The sequence below is a fragment of the Heterocephalus glaber genome, unplaced genomic scaffold (assembly GCF_053883595.1).
Source record: "Heterocephalus glaber isolate CG9 unplaced genomic scaffold, H.glaber_assembly_v1.0 deba00001760, whole genome shotgun sequence".
NCBI classification, from domain to species: domain Eukaryota; kingdom Metazoa; phylum Chordata; class Mammalia; order Rodentia; family Bathyergidae; genus Heterocephalus; species Heterocephalus glaber.
In genome coordinates this window covers 4525117-4547457 of record NW_028258457.1, presented here as the reverse complement: position 1 = coordinate 4547457, position 22341 = coordinate 4525117, and the positions used below count along the sequence as shown (strand labels likewise).

At 52.0% G+C, this 22341-nt stretch overlaps 1 protein-coding gene across 4 annotated transcripts in view; it reads right to left on the bottom strand.

Moving 5' to 3' along the window:
- Positions 1-20318, bottom strand: part of Tmprss9 (transmembrane serine protease 9) — a 29336-nt gene extending 9018 nt beyond the window's left edge. The window contains exons 1-10 of one of the 4 annotated variants that reach the window (XM_021245061.2): positions 20273-20318; positions 10737-10903; positions 8057-8184; positions 6590-6657; positions 6260-6435; positions 4506-4547; positions 4107-4220; positions 3096-3267; positions 2273-2547; positions 397-533 (exon numbers count right to left, since the gene is read on the bottom strand). In XM_021245061.2, the coding sequence (XP_021100720.1) occupies positions 397-533; positions 2273-2547; positions 3096-3267; positions 4107-4220; positions 4506-4547; positions 6260-6435; positions 6590-6657; positions 8057-8184; positions 10737-10878 (1254 nt within the window). In that variant the 5' untranslated portion in view covers positions 10879-10903; positions 20273-20318. Of the gene's footprint in view, positions 1-396; positions 534-2272; positions 2548-3095; positions 3268-4106; positions 4221-4505; positions 4548-6259; positions 6436-6589; positions 6658-7743; positions 7935-8056; positions 8185-10736; positions 10904-20272 lie in introns of those variants that run through there. The other 3 variants (XM_087201338.1, XM_087201339.1, XM_087201340.1) reach the window with 3 other exon arrangements.
- Between the last annotated feature and the right edge of the window lie 2023 nt (positions 20319-22341).

Genomic DNA, 22341 nt, shown 5'->3' with positions numbered 1-22341 from the left:
TTGTGATCCTCCTGCCTCAACCTCCTGAAGAGCTGGGATGACAGGTATGTGTCACATGCCCAGCCTGACTCTCACATTCTTAAACACAAACTCTCATTACTTTCCAGGTTCCCTTTCAACATGGAAACCTGAGTGCAGGCAGCAGAGTCTCCTCCTTCATTTCTCCACCCACTGGGCAGGAGGATGGAAAGTTCCAGCCCAGCCTGGGCAACTCAGTGACTCACTGAGACCTTGCCTCAAAATGAAAAGTTAAAAGGGCTGGGGATACAGCTCAGTGCAAAAGCCCAGGAATGAATGGATGGATGGATGGATGGATGGATGGATGAATTTATGTACTTTTTCACCCTGTAGAGAGGAAACAGAGAGGGGTCCATGGGACAGAAACAGGGGACTCACCTGGCAGGAGTCCACCTTCCCATCCAGGTAGCCGGCACATAACATCCTGTCGGTGAGTGAGTGGCCATACAGGCTGGCACACACGGCCTGGTCCAGCAGCTCCACGGTGGCTTTCTGCAGCACCTCTGGCTTGACAACTACCCAGATGGGGAGAGAAAAGCAGGATGAAACCACCAGCACTTCAGCAGCCTCTCTGGGACAGAAGGCTGAAGAAAGTCTCTTCTCCAAAACTCAGTTTCCCTAGTTGCAAGCAGGGCTGCTAGCAGCACCCAGCTCAGAAACCAGCAAAAGACAAACCTGCCACAGATCCCCCCCAGTAATGCTCGTCATCTGGGCAACTAAGAGACACCATCCCTCCCCTCCCCTCCCCTCCGCTCCTCTGCCCTCCCCCTCTCCAACTCAGGGGATGTCAGCTCCTTGCTTCCAGATGCTCAGAGCCCAAACTCTCTCTCCATCATTCCCCTCATGGAGACCCTCATGCTGGCTGAAATGGCCATGGCTGCCATATCAGACCATGTAAATCTAGAATGTTCTGGATCAGGACAGCCTGATACATTTGCTGTGTGATGAGAATATCCTCTTCTGCACTGTCCACTCCTCCCACAATACGCACACCAGACTCTTCCTGCCTCCTGGAGCTCACTCTTGCCCCAGGATGTTCTCCCCTGACCCCTGACCCTTGGCCCCTGACCCCTGGCTGGCTGGCTACCACATCCATCTTCATGGAAGGCTCATCTTCCCAGAACCTCCCTCCCTTTTTTTTGACAGGGTCTCACTATGTAATTCAGGCTGCTCTTCAACTCACTACGTAGCCCAGGCTGGCCTTGAACTCACGGTGATCCTCCTGCCTTGGCCCCCCGCAAGGGCTGGTATCACAGGTGTGCACCACCAAATCTGGCACAGAACCCTTTTCTTAAAGCTGCTGCCCACAAGTCATTTATCCTGCAACTCTGTGTTGGTTTCCTTCCTAGACTGAGCCTACTTTCATCGCCCACTCAATACATAACCCTATTTTATGCTGTTTTGTTGGTTTTTGTTTTTTGGGTTTAGTACCAGGATTGAACTCAGGACCTTGCATTTTCGAGGCAGGTGGCAGAACCACTGAGCTAAATCCCGGGTTTTTTGTTGTTTTTTGGGGACTGGGGATTGAACCCAGGGCCTTTGCACTAAGCTACATCCTCAGGCCTTTTTATTGTTTGAGACAGGGTCTCCCTAAGTCCCTAAATTGCCCGGGATGGATCTGAATTTGTGATCCTCCTGCCTTAGCCTCCCAGAGTGCTGGGGTGGTGACAGGCATGCACCACCACACCCAGCTAAACCTATGCTCTTTATAAAGTGATGGATGACCTCAGGTACTTTGTTATAGTGACGGAAATCCGTCCTACACACCACATAAAGGACATGTGTCCTCGATGAGCTATAACAAGAATGTACACGGTGGTCTTGTGCCACCTCTGCTGGGGACAGGTGCCTCAGGCCACCAAATTCAACACCTTTCCACGAGTTTCTGTGAATGACTACAAAAATCTCACAAGTACCAATTCTGGGTAACACGTAAATGATAGCAAAGCTATCATGGTGGTGCACACCTATAATCCCAGCACTCTGAGGGGCTGAGGGCAGGACGATCACAAGTTCAAACCCAGTCTGGGCAGCTTAGTGACTCAGTGAGACCCTGTCTCGAAATAAATAAAAATGGGCTGGGAATGTAGCTCAGGGCGCAGCATCCCCAGCACCGTAAAAGAAAAATGAATGAATGAATAAATGAATGAATGAGTCAGCGAGTGGCGAGTTCGCAAACGCAGAGTCGCGAGGGGGCCCCAGCGTTCCCCTCGGCTCCTCCCTTCCCCTGGCACCGGGGCGGCCCGCAGCTCACGGACGTCCTCCTTGAGGTAGCCCCAGCCCGAGATGAGGCACTTGCTGCCAGGCGGGAAGGCGTGAGAGGCGGCCGGGAGGCAGGCGGGCTGGATGTGGCGGCCAAGGGGCAGGGGACGCGCCAGCTCCAGCACTGCCGCGTCGAAGTCAGCGGTGTCCGCGTTGTACAGCGGGTGCCTGGCGATGCGCGCCACGCGCATGCGTACCGCACCGGCCTCCAAGCCGCTCAGCACCGTGGAGCCCGCGTGCGCCTCCCACTCGGCGGGGTCCTGGAACCTGCAGGACGCAGCAGCTCAGGGGGCGGCGGGGGCCAGAGGGCCAGAGGCGAGGGGCGCCCGCAGGGCCAGCGACGCGGACAAGAGCTGGGATCCGGGCAAGGGCCTGAGGTGCAGGACCTGGGCACACTATTTAACAGGGCATCGGGTGGGCGTGGTGCGCACGCCTGCCCTCCCAGCGCTCCGGAGGCTGAGACAGGAGGATCTCAATTTTCTTAAGCCAGGCCTGGGCAATTGAGTGAGGCACTGTCTCAAAATAAATTTTATTTTTTTTACTTATTTATTTGGGGGGTGGGTACCAGGGATCGAACTCGGGTCCTTGAGCTTGTGCAGCAGGCAGCGAAACCACTGAGCTAAATCCCTGGCCCTCAAAATAAATTTTAAAAAAGGACTAGGGATGTTCTTCGGTGTGAAGGCTCTGGGTTCAATCTCCAGCAATGCAAAGAAGGAGAGAGGGAGAGAGGGAGGCATTCCTCAGGAAACCAGGGGAAGGTGAACAAAGGTGGAGGGCGGGCTGAGGCCCAGCCAGCCAGGCCCGGCGGGACTCACTCGTTGAAGCAGTGGGCGGCAGACACCAGCCACCGGGCGCCCACGACGGTGGCCCCACAGAAGTGTTCGCTGTGCTCACGCAGGCTGACCTGCCAGGGGAACTCGCCCGGAGCTGCCTCCGCACCGCCCACGATCCGGCCCGCAGCCCTCCAGGCTGGCCGCAGGCCACAGTCTGCAAGACACGGCATCACCCGCAAGGACCCCCACTCCCCCCATCCACCTCAAGTCCCCGAACACATGCCTAACTTCCCAGGACTCTGGGAGGCTGAGACAGGAGGATCCCCAAGTTCCAGCCCCGCCCAGACAACTTCGTGACTTACAGAGACCCTGACTCAAAATAAGGAATAAAAAGGGCTGGGGATGGCACTCTGTGAAGGCCCTGGGTTCAAGCCCCAGTACCAGAAAAACTAAAGCAAAAACAAAGAACCTTTAGCCACAAGCATAAGAGCTCTCTGCGGTCACTGGCCCAAGGGTGGTCTTAGGGACCCCCCCAATCAGTGTCCATAATTTAAGGACACTGTCCCCTTCCCTGAACCATCACCCTATCTGTCCAAGCACCAAACTACACATCTACTTACTGTAGACTTTTTTTTTCCAGTACTGGGGATTGAACTCAGGACCTTGTGCTTTCGAGGCAGGGCTCCACTGAGCTAAATCTCCAGCCCCTATTTACTGTAAATTTGGCAAGTTTCAAAATTCTTTTTGGTTTTGGTTTTTTGTTTGTTTTTTTTTTGAGACAGGGTTTTACGATGTAGCCCAGGGTGACCTTGATTTGCTGAGATTCTCCTGCCTCTGCCTCCTTAGTGCTAGCATTTCAGGTATGAACCCCCACATCCAGCTCTGGCCTGAACCGACCTTTGCAGCCTGATTTCTGTTCTGAAATCACCCAGGGATTCTGTACCCCACACTCCTGAACACATCTGTCCCCTTCCCAGTTTCCCCTCCTGTCCCTCCACCCAGCTCCAGGAAACCCCAGGCTCGAGCCCCACCAGGCACCGGGCACCAACTGACCACAGAGCTCCTCGTCCGAGCCATCCGAGCAGTCGGCCCAGTCATCACACTCCGGGTTCGCTTTGGTTACACACTGGCTATTGCGGCAGGAGAAGGAGCCCTCGGGACAGCGGCCTGAGGACAGAGAAGAGGCCGGATAGCCACCTTGTCTCCTGGTGCTGCAGGGCGAGGGGCCAATCTGAGCAACTTTCCTGGCATGCAAAGCCCTGGGTTCCACCCCTAGCACTGCAAATAATAGTAAGTAAACAAATAAATAAATCACAGCCCAACAACACTGTCCCAAAGTCACCCCCAGCCCTGGACACCCTCAATTCTCTGGAAAGAAGTTTTCAGGCAACACCTGGCCCTGGGGGACCTGGCCACACCTGATGCTCACTCACACCACAGAGAGAACCCTACCTGACTTTAGGTCCCTGTCGATCCCTGGTCCCTTCTGGCTTCCTATGCAGAATGGAGGAGACAGGCCTCACCAAGGGGGGCCCTGGTGACCTTTAACCCGGGACAGCAACAGAGGAAGGTGGGGAGGTGCACTGCCCACCCAAGGGCTACCTAAACCCCAGCTGAAGTCAGACAGGATCAAAGCCAGGCTCAGTGGCCAACACCTGTCATCCCAGCTCCTCCGGAGGCTGAGCAGGAGGATCTCAAATTCGAGCCCAGCCTGGACCACATAGCAATATCCTATCTCAAGCCACCCACTTCAAAGAAATTCAGATGAAATCAAATGAAGCACTCTGTTCCCTGACCACACCGGCCACACATCAGGCTTGACAAACACATGGGGCTTATAGCATGGGTAAAGTGACAAATCTTTAAGTCTGGACTCCAATTATTGTACCATTCAACTTTAATTATTTATTTATTTGGTTTGGGGGGGGGTTGTTTTTGTTTTATTTTGAGTCAGAGTCTATGTAATCCAAGATGGTCTTCAACTCACTATGTAGCCCAGGCTGGCCTCAAACTCATGATCTTCCTGCCTCAGCCTCTTGAGTGCTAGAAGTATAAGTGTGCGCCACCACGCCTGGTGCATCTTGTAATTGTAGAGAGTAGCATTTGCTCACTTCTGTGACAGAGGATGGTAATTGATGGTTGTGGGTCAAATACAGCTCACTGGTTATTGTTCCCAATAAAGTTGTTTTTGTTGGTTTTTTTTGTACCTGGATTAAACTCAAGTCCTTGCGCTTGTGCAGCAGGCGGCGAAACCACTGAACTAAATCCCCAGCCCCTGTTCCCAATAAAGTTTTATTGACACATGGGCCATTGTTTGTTTTGCCAATAAAGTTTTAGTGACACATGGCCACACTCATTCTTTCCTGTTCAGGGCCCCCTTATCTGCAGGACATGCCTTCCAAGACCCCCAGTGGGTACCTGAAACTAAAGACAGTTACAAATTTTATGTGCACTGTAGGTGAAGTATAATTCATTAATTAGGCACAGCGGGGGGGGTAATAAGAATTAATAATAAAATAGCACAGGACTGGGGTGTGGCAAGCACCTGCCTGACATGTGAGGGCCTGGGTTCCATCGCAGTACTCCAAAATATAAAATAGAACAATTATAACAAATGCTGTAAAAAGTTTTCCAGTATCACTACTCTTGTGCTTTTGGGCATTATTATTTTTTTAATTTATTTTTTTTTTTGGTACCGGGGATCAAACTCGGGTCCTTGCGCATGTGCAGCAGGCTGCGAAACCACTAAGCTAAATCCCCGGCTTTTGGGCATTATTAAATAAAGTGAGAGTTACTTGAACAGAAACTTTTCTTTTTTCTTTTGTCAGTACTAGGCATTGAACCCAAGGCCTTCACACTGAGCTCCATCCCTGGCCCTTTTTATTTATTTTGAGACAGGGTCTCACTAAGTTGCTAAGTCATTAGGCTGGGCTCTAACTTTCTTTCTTTCATTTTTTTTGTTGTTGTTGTTGGTACCGGGGATCGAACTTGGGACCTTGCACTTGTGAGCCAGGCAGTGGAACCACTGAGCTAAATCCCTCCTCCCCTCCGGCCCTGGGCTCTAAGTTTCAATCTTCCTGCCCCAGCCTCCTAAGTAGCTGAATTTGCAGGTGTGGACAAAGTATCTGAAAAAACGATTTTTAATGCAATCTGAGATGAGATGGTGCTCACCCTCAGTCCCCGAAGAGTCTCTCCCACCCACTCACCTGTGAGCTCAGCCGACACAATGGTGCCATAGGCAGCCATCGAGATGCTGCTTTCTCGAAGCTTCTCCCGGATGCCCTGCTGTAATAATTCCTCCTCCAGGTCCAGACTCAGTGACTGGAGGGCTCGAAGCAGAAAGTGCAGCCGGAAATGCACCAGGACGCTAGAATTCCCTTCCCTATAGATAGGAGGAGAGCCCCTTGAAGATGGAAGGGCTCCACTCTGCTGCAACCTTCTAGAATCTTCCAGAAACTTATAGAAGCCTCTGGAATCTTCTGACATCTCTGTGATGTTGATCAAGTTTCCTTCACCTGCACAGAACCCCAACTCACCTGTAACTGAGAACTGTGCAGCCCACGCAGCTTGTTTCTAACTCCGTCTTCTGGAAACTACTTAGAAACTACAACAGAGATAATACCAGTAAATGATGAGCCCCACAGCACAGCTCCTGCCATGAGGGCAGAGGCCTATCTTGCACTTGAGGGACCTGGACACAGAGTAGGCTCTACAGAAAGCATCACCTTCTAAAACTCAGTAAATCCAGTGAGTTCACAGAACCGTGAACAAGACAAGACAGAGATGTTTTAAAGTTATTCATATAAAAATATTCCTCCAGTCGAGCATGGTAATGCAAGCCTGTTATCTCAGCAATCTGGGAGGCTAAGGGAGGAGGATCACAAGTTTGAAACCAGACTGGAAAACTTAGTGACTTAGACAGACACTGTCTTTTTTTTTTTTGGTACCAGGGATCGAACTCAGGTCCTTGCGCTTGCGAGGCAGGTGACGGAACCACTAAACTAAATCCCTGGCCCTGTCTTTTTTTTTTTGGTCCTGGTGATCACACTTGGGACCTTATGCTTGCGAGGCAGGTGGCGGAAACGCTGAGCTAAATCCCCGGCCCCAAGACAGTCTTAAAATGAAAAAAAAATTTTTTTTCCATCAAGGGATAAACACAGCGTTGCCCATCCAGACAGTGGAATATTACTGAGCTACGAAAAGGAATGAACCCCACTTCTGGGTTATAACCTGAAGAGCTAAAAGCAGACTCTCAGGGAGGTGCACACCCATGTCCACAACAGCTCAAGGGTGGAAACAGCCCAGTGTTCACAGATGGATGAATGGACACAGAGCAAGGTTATCCCCACACTTGAATATTACTCAGCCAGGAGAGGAATGTGGCTGTGACACTCGCCACCGCGTGGAAAGGCCTTGAGGACCCCGTGCTCAGTGAGCCGCCAGACACAGAGGACACAGCATGGGCTCCATGGACAGCAAATGCCCAGGACAGGCAAAACACAGATGACATATGACGCGGTGCCTATCCATGCTACCTCCTAAAACTCCTTTAGTCTTGCTAAAGAAGCTTCTTGCTAAGTCATCTCACTAATTTGCTAAATTGCCCAGGCTGGGCTCAAACTTGTGACCCTCCTGCCTCAGCCGTCCCGAGTGCTGGGATGACAGGCGTCCGCCACCACACCCAGCTCACATTTACATTATGAAAGTGCCGCCGGCCTGTTCTCCAGAGCATCTGCTCCAGCTTGCACCCCATCTGCTCGTAGGACAGCTCTGTCAACGTGGCCCCAAGTTCTGGGTGACTGTTTCCAACTGGAACTACTGTTCCTGTGTGCCTTTGCCCCGGCCACACCCCAGATCCCGGCCACGCCCCCGGGCCCCGCCTGCATCTGCGCAGTAATGCGAGGCCTCCAACCGGCCACGCCCCAGAGACAAACCATGCCCCCAGACCCCGCCACGCCCCAGGCCCTGGGCTCCACCCTGTCCCCCCCACAGGCGGGGCCCACCAGCCTCTCCAGCGCGGCGGTGAGCGCGAGGTGATAGTCCGAGGTGTCGCGCTGCAGCGCGCCGGAGAAGCGGATTCCGCGGAGTTCAGCGTTGTGCTCCACCTGGACGCCCTGCGTAGAGAGGAGGGCTGGGGGCGACACCAGCCCCGTGAGAGCCCCTCCGCGGCCACCAGACTCCTTCCCACACATGCTGTGGACTCACATGCAGGTGCAATGGCCCGACTGGGTATTGAACCCAGGGCCTTCGCACTGGGCTCCAAACTCAGCTCCCCCCCCCCTTTTTCGGTTATTTGAGACAGAGTCTCAGGCTGGCCTTGAACTCACAGTAATCCTCCTGCCTCAGCCTCACGAGTACTGGGATTGCAAGCCTGCGCCACCACACCTGGCTGTATTTCTTATTTTAAAACAGAGTCTTGCTACTTTGCTAAATTGCCCAGTGTGGGCTCGAACTTGAGATCCTCCTGCCTCAGCGTCTGGAGTAGCTGGGATGACAGGTGTGCGCCACAATACCTGGCAAAAATATTTTTTAAATTTCAACTGCTTTCTAGTTCCTTTCTGTGCCTTCAGGGGGGACCGGCTGGGGTTATATTTACCCGTTGTTCCCAAACTGTGCTGTGCTTCTAGAATGCAAGTGTGAAACAGGCCCTCGCCCGCCGGTGCAAACACATGCACTCACTTGCCGACACTTGTATTTCACACACACTGCCACAAGAGGGCCTCAGTCAAACGAGTCTGGCTGCGGGATGATCCAGAAACTTCTCAGACAAACATTTAAAATATAACAATTTAAGATCCAGACCCAGGAGTGCTCACCTGTTGTCCAGCACTCTGGGAGCTTGAGGCAGGAGGATCACAGCCTAGTGACTTAGGGACACCTTGTCTCAAAATATAAATTAAAATGGGCTAGGATGTAGTTCAGTGTGAAGGTTCTGGGTTCCACCCGGATAAGGAAAAAAGAAAAAAGAAAAGGAAAAAAGAGCAATTACTTATACTCCCACCACCCACATCCATAACCCACAAGTAGACAAGTTTCATATTTGTTTTCCTTTTTTTTTTTTAATTTTATTTTTGTGGTGCTGAAATGGACCCAGAGCCTCACACAGGCTAGATAAGTACTCACCACTGAGCCGCACCCAGCCCTATTTTCTGGCTTTTGGGGGTTTTTTTGGTACCATTGCCTCCATATTATATAAGATAAAACACCCAAGTGGGGTGAGGTGGCCCACACCCGTAATCCCGCACTCGGGAGGCTGAGGCAGGAGGATCACTGTGAGTTTGAGGCCAGCCTGGACTCATAGTGAGTTCAAGGCCAGCTTGAATCTTGTCTCAAAGACCCTGTCTCAAAGAAACAAAACAAACAAAAATAAACACATGGGATTCTGAAGCTTCTGTACAATGTGTAAACATAAATAAAAGACATGCTTTCATATTTAAATAGATGGATCTGCACAATACCTAAGTTTACAAACAGCAGAGAACTGAGTTTGGACCCCATTACTCCAAAAAGATGGGCAGGAGAAGGCCCCAGAATAGTGGGTAAGCAAGTGTCCAGGTACATTATTCTGCCTAGGTAAATTATTTTCCATAAATCATTTTCCGGGAGGAAATTTCAGAGTCTAATTAATTGGTTGTCTCTGGGGCCAGAGAAAGAATCCTGAGCCATAGGAGCTGGGCAAACTTGTATTGACTGACATATATATATATATATATATATATACCCTTTGGCAGGGTTTGATTTCTCCAAAAGTTTGCATTTGAATAAAATATATAAAACCAACTAGACACAGTTGTGCACACCTGTCATCACCGCTACCTGGGAGGCAGAGGCAGGAGGATCACACATACAAATAGAGCCCGAGGAACTTAGCAAGACCCTGACTCAAAATAAAATATCTAAGAAAAATTTTTGAAAAGAGGGCTGAGGTTGCAGGTCAGTGGTGAGTGCTTGCCTCGTGTGCAGCAGGCCCTGGGCTCCAACCCCAGCATAGCAAAAAGGAAAAAGCAGCACTGTGTTTGCCTGTGTGCTGCATGAAGGGTGCTCTACAGAGCCTTCTGGAGTATGCTTCGTTCCCTCCGCCCTTGTGCTCTTGTGGGACACGAGCTCTTTCCCTTTAATTTGTCCACCCCCACCCCGCCCAGTGCTGGGGACTGAACCCAGGGGGGCCTTCACACTTAGCTGCATCCCCAGCCTTCTACTTTTTTTTTTTCCTTCTACCTTGTATCTTGAGACCTGGTCATCCTAAGTCACTGAGTTGCCCCAGCTGGTCTCAAACTGGTGATCCTCCTGCCTCAGCCTCCCAGATGACAGGTGCGCACTATCTCACCCAGTTGTGGTCACTCATTTTTTTAATGGTTTTTGGTACTTTTTCAAATTTCTCAAGATTTAAAACAATTTTGTGTCACTGTATCTGTTTATCTCCATTTCAACCTGGTAGGAAAAATCCCCTCCCTGAACTCCTTCCGCTGGGAAAGCAGAAATGGACGAATCCCCTGGCTCCCTGTCCATCTCTGGGTTCCAGGTGTCTAAGCTGTCCCTCCTCTCTTCAGTGGCCTGAAGGCTGAGCCTGCAGTTCAGCCTTGTCTGTGATTCTGGGATGATGGAGGACAACACCAGGCCACATGAGCATCCTTACCCCAGTCGCCTGACCTTGTGCACCCAGTGGATCCCACAGCCACTTACCCAAAAGAACTCCCAGGGCAAGGACGATCATGCTGGAGGCCACCACTGCGGTGATGGCCCCGCGACCACACATGCAGTCTGAGGCGGGGACTCGCTTTGCGGCCCTGGGAACAAGCTGCAAGTCAGCTGCAGAGGGGTGCATGGCTCTGAGACACGAGGACGGTGACCTAGATGGCAGAAAACAAGGGACAGACGGGGTCAGAGCTCAGAGCTGTGACGCTCCTGGAAAAATGGATTTCACAGCCAGGCGTGGTGGTGCATGCCTGTCATCCCAGCAGTCAGGAAGCTGAGGCAGGAGGATTGCCTGGGCTAGAAAAGGACATCTCTCTGTTGCTCCCCATCTCCACACAGCTGCCTGGGGTCCACTTATGGACAGAACTGTGTTTCTTATAGCTGCTGTGACAGCTTGATGGCTCAAAGGAACACAGGTATTTTATCTTACAGTTCCAGAAATCACTGTCCCAGCTCCTGGAGGCGCCCGCAGCTCTTGGCTTGAGGCCCCATCCTCATCTGCAGAGCTGGCAGCGTGGTGTCTTCAGCCTCTCTCTGCCTCTCACCCTCCCGCACCCGCTCAGGGAGACTCTGGGGCCACCGGGTCCTGCGTGTCACGATGGCCCCCTCTCAGAGTCCTTCACGGGACCCCATCTGCAGAGTCCCTTCTGCCACAGGAGGTGGTAGCGTGGCTGCAGGTCCCCAGGATTGGGACGTAGCTGTGTTTGTTTGTGCCATGTATACACTGAGCGAGCACGCACCACAGACCCTCATGCTCAGCCCTTTTCCTTTTCCTAGGTTGAGAGAAGGTCTTGCTATGCTGTCTAGATTGTCAGTGCTGGGAAATGAACCCAAGGCCTTTGCACGGAGCTCCATCCCCAGCCCTTTTAAATTTTTTAAATTTTGAATCAGGGTCTCACTAAGTTACTTGGTTGCCCAGGCTGGGCTTGAGCTTGCGATCTTCCTGCCTCAGCCTTCAGAGTGCAGGGATGACAGGTGTGAGCCACAATGCCTGGTTATTATGACATTTTTGTGACATGAGCATCAAGCATCGGCTGATTTTGGCATCTGAGGGGGTCCTAGAACCAAGTCCCCACAGATACCAAGGGAGGACTGTGAGAGAGAGAGAGACAGAGAGAGACAGAGAGAGAGAGAGAGAGAGAGAGAGAGAGAGTGTGTGTGTGTGTGTGTGTGTGTGTGTGTGTGTGTGTGTATTCAACTGCCTCTGTTCTCTGGAGACCCTTGTCCCCAGTATGTATTTTAGTATGAATGCTTCTGTTTTGCAATATTTGGGACATACTTATACAAGAAGTTTTTGTTGTTTTCCTGAAATGCAAGCCAGGTTGTCGGGAGCAATGCTATATAATTTTAGGGAAAAATCATTTGGTTAGCCTAGTTCTCCTGCCTACAGCCCAGCTATGGAATTCCAAGACATAATTCCATTTTGGCCTCCGGTCACAACTGAGACCTCAATGACCCGGTGATGCTGTCTGTGATTCTCCAGGACAAGAAACATCCTGAGAGCGGAATACACCCTGGGAGGAACAAACATCTACTTAGTTCCTCATTGTTCTTGGACTGTGACCATCTTGTTTACACGGATGTACTGAACTCTCTGCAAGTCATTTGTTACATTTGTTTCTCCCGATGTACTGAGTACTAAATAAAAGGTGCGGTAAACTGGGGGCTTTTGTCTTTGCTGCCCAGAGCAGCACTGATCAGACCTAAAGCTCGGCTTCTTCTCAGTCTCATTTTCCTACCTTTCCTGTAATTCGCCGTGTGCTGCCGTGGCTCACAGGAGACCAGGACTCACTGCAGAGGTTCTAGTAATGTCCCCTTTCCCTGTTCTGAACACCAGGTGTGGTGGCACACGCCTGTTATCCCAGCACTCAGGAGGCTGAGGCAGGAGGATTGCCACCAGTTTGAAGCCAGTGTGGCCTACATAGCAAAACCTTATCTCAAAAAAACAAAACCAAAATAAATAAAAAATGAAATGTAAATGCATCTGAGCAGTCTGTGTGTTTGTAACTAACTCTGGCAGGGGTGGGGGGAGCCCAGACATCCCAGCCCTCACCCTTTATTCCTCTACTTCAAAGTTCCTCCTCACCTTCGGAGGAGCTGGGAGATGTCTTAAGAATCCCTTGATGAAAAATTTCGAGGACAAAAGACCCTGAGCACCACTCTGTGCCTCAGGCTGGCCCTGAGGTTCCGTGTTCGAGCTCACAGTGCCCAGCACACACACTGCGCCCATTCAGCCCCAGCCTTGCTACCTGCACCCCACCAGGCTCAAAAGTGTCTTGTCATCACTATCACTAGTCACAGAAAGGATCCTGCTGCCATTGAGCTCGAGTATAGATGCTCCATTCATCCAGCCTCACTCATCTGCTCTGTCTCTGGCTGCATGGTGCAGAGGACACGGCCCTGACCAGGGAGATGCTTCACTGAGCTGAGACCTGAGCAGGAGAGACCCACGCACATTGAAATTCCACTGCTACGGGCCGGGGACTTAGCTCAGTGGTTTCATTGCCTGCTGCACAAGCGCAAGGACCCGAGTTCAATCCCCAGTACCAAAAAGAAAAGAAAGAAAGAAAAGAAATCCCACTGCTACAAGGATTCCCTACCGGAAGAGAGCCAGGGGGCTTTGAGTTTGTGAAAAGGGCTTGGATTTTTTGTTTGTCTGTTGAGACAGAGTCTCACTGTTTAGTTCAGGCTGGCCTTGAACTCACTATGAAGCCCAAGCTGGTCTCAAACTTGCAGGAGTGATCCTCCTGCCTCAGCCTCCCGAGTGCTGGGATTACAGGTGTGCAGCACCATGTCCAGCAAGTGTGGTTCAAGTTCTCATAGACACAAAGTAATTGAAAATATTCAGGATGGCACCATGAAAAAAAGGGCAGAAATTTCTTTAAAAAAGAACATCTAGAAATGAAAATTATAGTAATCAACATAAATTGTCAATCTATGAGCTTAACAAGAGACTGAACACAAATGGAGAAAGAATTAATAACTGAAGATCTATTACTCAGAATCTGCAAAGTACAGAGACAGAAGAACTTGGAGAGATGGAATAGATATGGGAGACAGCAGGAATGGGAGGCCCCACTCTGTCTCTTGGGAGTTCTGGGAGAGCATAGAGAAAATAGAAGAGAAGCAAGATTAAGAGAAATTAGCTCCAGGGCCCGGGATTTAGCTCAGTGGTTTCATCGCCTGCTGCGCAAGCGCAAGGACCCAAGTTCAATCCCCTGTACAAAAAAAAAAAAGAGAGAGAAAAGAGAAATTAGCTCCAGCACTCTGAGAGGCTGGGGCAGGAGGATCACAAGTTTGAAGTCAGCCTGGGCAATTTAGTGCCTTAACGAGACCCTGTCACAAAATAAAGTGGTAAACCGGGGATTTAGCTCAGTGGTGCCCTCTCCTGCCCTGCAAGCACAAGGACCTGAGTTCGATCTCCGGTACCAAAAAAAAAAGAAAAGAAACAAACAAACAAAATAAAGCGGTAAAATAATGAGTAAGATGGAATTTTATGTTATGTGCCTGTTACCACAATCAAAAAGAGGGGAAAATAATTAGAAGAGGGAGTGACACACGCCAGGGCCTGAAACACGAGGAGAGCTGGCAGGAGAGGCGGGGTGGGACAGGCCCCAAACCGTGGGACACCTGGGCCCTTTCCGCCCTCAAGTCTCGGCGCAGGGAGCGCCAAGAGCCAGTATCGATGACCGCGATCAAGCGAGGGAACCTGGAGGAGCCGGCGGAGACGACCCTGGAGCTCAGGGCCCAGTGACTTCGCAGGCGCGCGCCAGCGCCTTGCTGTCCCCACCCGACCCCAGCGGGCCTGGAGGAGGCTAGGGAGAGCCAACTTCGGGCTTGGCCGGAGAGGGCGCCCCCAGCTGGGCTCCCTGTGAACCAGCAGAGCTCGGAAACCGGCTGGCCGAGTGACAGTTCTCTACCTCCCTCCCCTCCCTTCCCCTCTCCCCTCTCCCTTCTCCCCTCTCCCCTCTCCCTTCTCCCCTCTCCCTTCTCCCCTCTCCCCTCTCCCTTCTCCCCTCTCCGCACTTCCTGGAAATGGCACTTTGCTTGCAGCCCGTGGCTGGCTAATTAATGGGCCCCCAAAGATGTCCGTGTCCAACCCCCCCCAAGCCTGTGGCCATGTCACCTCCGTGGCAGAAGGGACTCTCCAGATGGGTCACGTGGAGGACCCCAAGAAGGGGTCATCCTGACCACCCGGGGCCCAGTGTCCCCCAGGGTTTCCCTGAGAGGGCTCGGGAGGGTGAGAGGTGGAGAGAGGCTGAAAACACCTCACTGCTGGCTCTGAGATGGAGGACAGGCCGAGAGCCGAGGGCTGCGGAGCCTCTAGAAGCCGGGATTGGGACCAGGGCTCTCCCTGAGCCTTGGGAGGAGCAGCCCTGCCTCCTTGAACATGGGCACTGCCCTTCCCCCGCTCTCCTTGCAGGTCAGGTGGAAGGAATGCTGGCCACCAGAAGGCCTATGTACAACCAGGGATGGTGGTGCACATCGAGATCACAGCACTCTGGGAGGCTGAGGCAGGAAAATCCCAACTTTGAGCCCAGCCTGGACAACTTAGCAACTCAGTGAGACCTTGTCTCAAAAAATAAAATAAAATAAAATAAAATAAAATAAAATAAAAGACTGGAGATGTAGCTCAGTGTGAAGGCCCTGGGTTCCATCCCCAGTACAAATCTTCCTGCAAAGTAACTTCGTAAATGGTGCAAAAAAAAAAAGCATCCATTGGTTGAGTGAAAACATGGTAATTTTTGCAAAGAATAAATCAGCAGAGTGCTTATCAGCTTTGCAAAAAAGTTGACTAGAAATTCCAAAGTAGGAATGCAGCATACCGGGCAACAGGAAAAGAAACTGAAAGTCAGATTTACTGTGTGCTGGTTCTCAAGTATAATGATGGCAGTACAAAACCTAACTTTTCCAGAACACTTCTACTTCTAATTTGCAGCACGTGTCTACCAAGACATAAAGTTCATTAAGGGTTTTTAAAAAAATGAATCAAAACTAATTATTTAGCTGAGCATAGTGGCGCATGCCTGTCATCCCAGCACTCAGGAGGCTGAGGCAGGAGGATCACTGTGAGTTTGAGGCCAGCGTGGGCTACATAAGGAGACCCTGTCTCAAAAAAACAATAAAATGGGCCAGGGATTTAGCTCAGTGGTTTTGCTGCCTGCTGTGCAAGTGCAAGGACCCAAGTTCGATCCCTGGTACCAAAAAAAAAAAAAAAAAAAAACAATAAAAAAATTATTTAGTGCTGAGAAGACCAAAACACAACTCTGCCTGTGTGGGGAGTCACATCCTTGTCACCTGGGACTGACGGAGACAGCCTGTCTCGGGGAAGCGGGCATTTTACTTCAGAGAGAGGCAGAGGCAGGGAAGGTTCTAGGAGATCCTTTGAATTGATAATCTCAGGCTACAGAATAACTTCTAGGATTTGTTTTATTATTCTTGTTTTGCAAAGACCAGGGGTGGAGGGAATTGAAATGCAGAAGCCGCGGCGTGGCGTCGGGGGAAGATCACCGATTAAAAGCAGTAAGGCCGTCACTGGATGGCAGGATGACCCTGAGCTCAGCGAGTGACCCTGAGAGGAGGGAAGGTTTCTCTCTCTTATGGCCACACAGGAGGAGAAATTCCCCCGACTGGAGAGATACATGAGACTCCCTCAGATGCATCTGAAGGATGAATGTGCGGCTGGAAAACAAGAGAGAGGATGACAGAGCCCTTCGGTCCTGGGTTACAAGGACAATCGTGGAAACTTCCAGAAGAGTTGAACTGTACACCGAGGTGCAGAGAAGAAAAATGAATATGTGGGGCCTGGTGGTGCACGTCTGTCACCCCAGCATTGGGAGGCTGAGGCAGGAGGATTGCCGTGAGTTTGAGGCCAGCGGGGCTACATACATACATAGTGAGACTCTGCCTCAAAAAAAAAAAGACAATGATAAATGACCTTCTTCCCAACCGGCAACAATGGGGTGACAGAGAGCAATTCACTCTGTTTTGGGGCGACAGATCGCCCTGGGTGACCCTAAGCTGGTCCAGTTTTAACCTGGAAACTGGGTCATCTGGTTGACCTCTTGCTGGCCCGTGGGTCACAAAGGGTGTGGACCGAGCCTGAGGCTCCCGGAAGGTACAGGCAGGAGGGGTCTATGAACAGAGCCCTAGCTGTGGACGAGGCAGGAGAATGTCTGGCTCCCGCCTGTGGACCATGGCAGGGAGTTTCAGTTTCGGGCCAACATGTCCTTAATGGTCCCCTAGTTCTTGCCAATGTCGGTTCTCAGAGAAGACAGAGGGAGCTGCAGGCACAGAGCCTCCACAGCCTGGAGACAAAACTGAAGGGAGTCCCTCAGGGGCGAAGATGGCGCCCGCCTGTCATTCTGGCCCCTCAGGAGGCTGAGACAGGAAGATCACCAGGTTGAGACCAGCCCGGGCAACTCAGTGAGACCCTGCCTCAAAATAAAAAGGGTTGGGAATGCATCTCTGGGTTCAATCCTCAACACCACAAATAAATAAATAACCCAAACGTTCACCCCAGCTTTGCTTCCAAGTTGGAACATTATTATTATTTTTGTGTGTGTGTGTGTGTGTGTGTGTGTGTGTGGTACCTGGGGAGCGAACTCGGGTCCTTGCCCTTGCGCAGCAGGCGGCGAAACCACTGAGCTAAATCCCCAGCCCGGAACATTGTTTCTGCTCCTTCTTGCTTAATTCTTTAACTCTCCTATCCACTCTCCATTTATAGGGTTTTTCTTTCACCTAATCCGAGATGATCGTGGTTTCCGGAAACTTCCACCCTGTCTGTCTCCCCTTCTTCGGTCCCACTGTAGCCAAAGCCCATTCAAGGGACAGTCCCCTCTTGTCTTCTTTCTCCCTGTCCTCTCGGCAGCCCAGGTCTCGCCAGGAGACCTCCCCCCAACTTCATGAAATAAATCACTCATCGCGGCTACAGGAAATTTAATAAGGCGGCTCTTTTTCTCCCCTCTTCTCTTTGTCTATGGACTTTTTGTTAAGTTTGCATGGGAAGAGGGTTTGTGAGGGAACTATTCGCAGCAATGATATCTCGGATTCTTCCAGCTTTCAAATGTGCCCAAAGGAAAAAGGAGTTGCTGATCGTGTAGGAGGGGGAAAAAAAACACCTGAGAGCTAAGGGAAATGGATAAAAACTTGGAGGTTAAAATAAATAGACTTCCAACCACCCAAGACCCATGGAATTGAAAATTAACACAGGTCCTTAATGCAAGGTGGGAGCCAAGCACATTTGCAGGGAATCGGTAGTCACTGGGGAATTCCCACCTGGGTTAGCTCAGTCTCTGCGCTGTGCTCCTGGGAGATGTCAGCATCCCCCGGCTGTCTCTGCAGTAAAATGATTCTGTACTCTTTCATTTTCGTGGTGCTGGAGATGGCTGGAACCAGGATCTCACACATGCTAGGCAAGCGCTCACCACTGAGCTACTTCTCCAGCCTTTTAAATTTAATTTAATTTTTTGGTTTTGTTTTTTGTTGGTACCAGGGATCGAACTCAGGACCTTTCGCTTTCGAGGCAGGTGTCGGAACCACTGAGCTACATCCCCAGCCCCTTTTAAATTTTATTTTGAGACAGGCTCTCTTGCTAAGTTACCCAGGATGGCTTCAAACTTGTGATCTTCCTGCCTCAGCTTCCTGAGTAGCTGGGATGGCAGGTGGATACCCCTGCATTCAACTCAAAGTCTTTTTTTTTTTAATGAATAAAGGTAAGGTGTAAAGAAGAGCAGGTATCAGCTGATGCTGCAGAATTCCTCAAATCAGGGTCTCTCATAGGGAAAGGATGGCTGGGAGGGGCCCGAGGGGCAGAGGAGCCCATGGGAAGGACAGAGATGCTCATGCCGACAGTGGGCCAGCCCTTCCCATAATCCAACAGGATGGGGAGGCTGTGCAGAATGATGGGCTCCATTTCTTTGGGGGGGGGGGAGCAGGGCCTTGCTATGTAGTTCAGCCTGGCCTTGAACTCACTACATAGACCAGGCTGGCAACGAACCTGCAGTGACCTGGGGCAGAAGATGGAGCTCAGTGAGAAGGCCCTGGGTTCCATCCTCAGCACTTCAAGAAACAAAAATAAATCTGCATGGGAGCATCACACAAATCCTTGCTGAGCACAGGATCAGGGCCCCGGAGCTCCATGGGCTTGGGGACTCACACACCGTGGTCAGAGGCGCATACACGTGCGTGTCCCTGTCCAAGTGGGGACAACTGTCACACGGTGAGATTGTCCCGAGGGGAGAGGACTCCCCCAACAACCCAGGGAGCCTGCGAAGAGGGGTTCACGCACACACCATCCACACAAAATCACAACCTCATGCTCACACGACACAGCCCCCCAAAGCTCACATACGGTCATCCAGGATCTAGCACACATGGCCACAGCATCTCAGGACACAAACACAGTGCCTCCAACCATGCAGACACAGGCACAGGCACACTCACACACTACACACTCAGCCACACATGATCTCATAGAGACCACCATACAGTCACACACTCCCACAATACACACCTACAGCAGCCCTTCCATACAAAACCTCCTGGCCCTTAGTGGTGAGTTATTCTCCAGGCTGGGACCAGGGATGGGAGATGAAGTTTATTCCCCGAGCGCTGAGTCCCCAAAGCCCCGTGCAAGCCCTGGGCCCCACACTTTCTTTCCTCTGTGGGGTCCAGGACCCCTGTAACGTGGGGGGGGGGGTGCGATGCTGCACACCTGTGACCCCAGCACTCTGGGAGGCTGGGACAGGAGGATCACAAGTCTGAGTTCAGCCTGGGTAATTCAGGGACTTATTGAGACCCTGTCTCAAAATAAAAATTAAAAAGGGCTAGGGATGGAGCTCAGTGTGAAGGCCTTGGGTTCAATCTCCAGTATCAAGAAAAAAAATCTTTTTAATTTAAAAGTGGGAACAAGAAGGTATGTCCTGCTGAGGGCTTGGGCTCCCAGATCTTGTGTGTTGGGGTGTGGGTCCCTCAGCTAATTCACCAGCAATGCAACTGATTCCCGTCCGACTCAGTAACTTGGTGACATTGCACAGACCACAAGAGCCCTCCCTATGGCCTACACGACCCCTCATTTCAGGCTCTCTGATCCGACCCTCCTCAGATCGATGCTCCAAATCCTCCTCAGGATGACGCTCCAGCCCCAGGGCCGCCGGGATGGCAGAGGAAAGGGGGGAGCCGCATCACAGACTCCCAGGTTCATCTCAGACTGAGTAGAAAAGACCCGAAAGCTGCAGGTGGGGATGAGGCGGGGGTCCTTACGGCCCACTCCAGCTGCCACTACCACCCCTAACCCCGCCTATACCCCCCGGCAGCGTCCACACCCCACCTTTACACACCCCTGCCGAAACCACAGTCTGACCCGGTCCACACACCCTGGCTGTGTCTACACAGCGCGGCCACATCTACACACTTGACGTGGTCCTGCACACCCTGGCCGCGTGAACAGAGCCCTGGGGCTCGGCGCAGGGACACCCCCTGCTCCAGAGGGGTCGCCAAGCCCCGCCGACGACCCGACTCACCCTGCTCTGCTCCCGACGCCTGGGTCCCGCGCTTTGGACCCGGAGCTGCGGCTGGAGGGTGGAGCGGGGCGCACGGGGCGGGGCGGGGCGGGGCGGGGCGCCTCCCTCCCTTTCGCCCCGCTGGCCCCCAGCGAAGCCCCTCCCCCAGTAAACGTGACCCCACCCTCCGCAGCTGCCCGGAGGCGGTGGCGCCCGCTCCAGGTGAGGGCAGGTGATTTTGGACAGAGGCCAGGGATTGATGAGCCAGAGGACCCCAAGGACTAACTCCCCAGGGAGCAGAGGACAGAGCTGGCCAAGGTGTGTGTGTGTGTGTGTGTGTGTGTGTGTGTGTGTGTGTGTGTGTGTGTGTGTGTGAATAACTACCTTATTTTTGTAAACAAGCATTTCATTTTAGAACATTTTCACACAAAAATTGAGACTATAAACCCTGTGCAGTGGCGCACACCTGTCATCCCAGCACTCGGGAGGCTGAGGCAGGAGGATTGCTTCGAGTCCGAGGCCAGCCTGGGCTCTATAATGAGTTCAAGGCAGGGTGTCATTGTGCAGTTCATGCTGGCCTTGAACTCACTATGTAGTTGAGCTTGCAATCCTGGGTCCTGTGCTTCCTCACCAGGCTGAGTTTCCTTGGGCAGAGATGGGTTTGGGACTCACACATGATGTATGTATCCCCAGTCCCTACTGGGGCGTCTGACATATAGCAGTTGCTAACGGAGACTGGGGGTGGACAGGTGATGGGCGGATGCACGGATGAATGAGTGGGTGGATGTGTGGATGGATAGATGGATGGTGAGTAGATGGATGGATGGGTGGATGTGTGTATGAAAGATATTTAAGCTCTGGTCAGCTATTTGAAAGAAAAATTCCTATGGTTGACGCATTGTTTCACTTTTTTTTTTTTTTTTTTGGTACCGAGGATTGAACTCCAGACCTTGCGCTTGCCAGGCAGGGGGTGGTACCACTGAGCTACATCCCCGGCCCTGTTTCACTTTTTAACTAAAACATCTGTCTCAGATCTGCCCCCTACTTCCCTTTCTGCTGGCCCTGCCCCTCCCCAGGGTCCCTCAGGGAAGGCACTGCCCCCATCAGCTGTGCCGCAGGGTCACAGGGCGGGTGAACCCCAAAGACTCCAGTGCCGCCTGACTGGTCTGGAGGCCCTAGGTGCATCATGAACGCATCAGGAAGGCCCATGTCAGCAGTGCCTCAAAGCCCTGGATCTTGTGGTGTCTCACACTGTGCCCAGAGGTGACCTCGTGGTCAGCCCCCCCTACAGAGGACACTGGGATGGGCTGAGTGACTTACAAAGACCGATGGCAACCGGGGGTGGACCTGTGTGAGCCAGGGCTGTTTTCCTGAGACCCAGGGTCTGGGCTCAGCCAGCACTCGCCTCTTCACAGATATCCTTTGCATACGGGGAAGGACATTTAGAACAGGTTGCCAGACTTTCTGTGCAACCCCCAGATCAAGGCCACGAACGGCCATGTGGATGGCTTGCCAAGCCAAACTAAGAAGCTACACTGGCTTTCATGGCCCGATACAGCTCACGGTTACACCACACCTGCCATGGGTCCCCTCGGTTTGCAGTGTGGGGTCCTCAGCCCGGGGGGGTCATTTCTGGTGTCTCGTGGGTGGGGCTTTTCCTCCAGAAGGGAGGTGACTCTGCTGAGCCGCATATGGGGGCCTGAGCACCTGCAGGTGCCCCTCCTCTCTGGTCCCAGGGCGTATCAGAGACCCCCTTTCCTCAGCATGCAGGAAGGTCTGTGGAACCCAGTGACCATGAGAGGCCCTGGTCCACAGGAGCCCGAGACGTCCTCAGCCCTGCTGTCCCCACACACAAAGCCTTGTCCTTAACATCCCAGTTCCTACTGGCCAAACCCAAGCCTTCCTCTGTCTTTGCATGGCTGATGGGAAGAAAGGCCTTTGTTGAGCTGGGTGTGGTGGTGCAGGCCTGCAATCCCAGCACTCAGGAGGCTGAGGCAGGAGGATCGCTGGAAGTTTGAGGCCAGCCTGGGCTGCATACCTGGACTACTAAGGGAGACTCTGCCTTTTTTTTTGCTCTTTTTTTCTTTTTG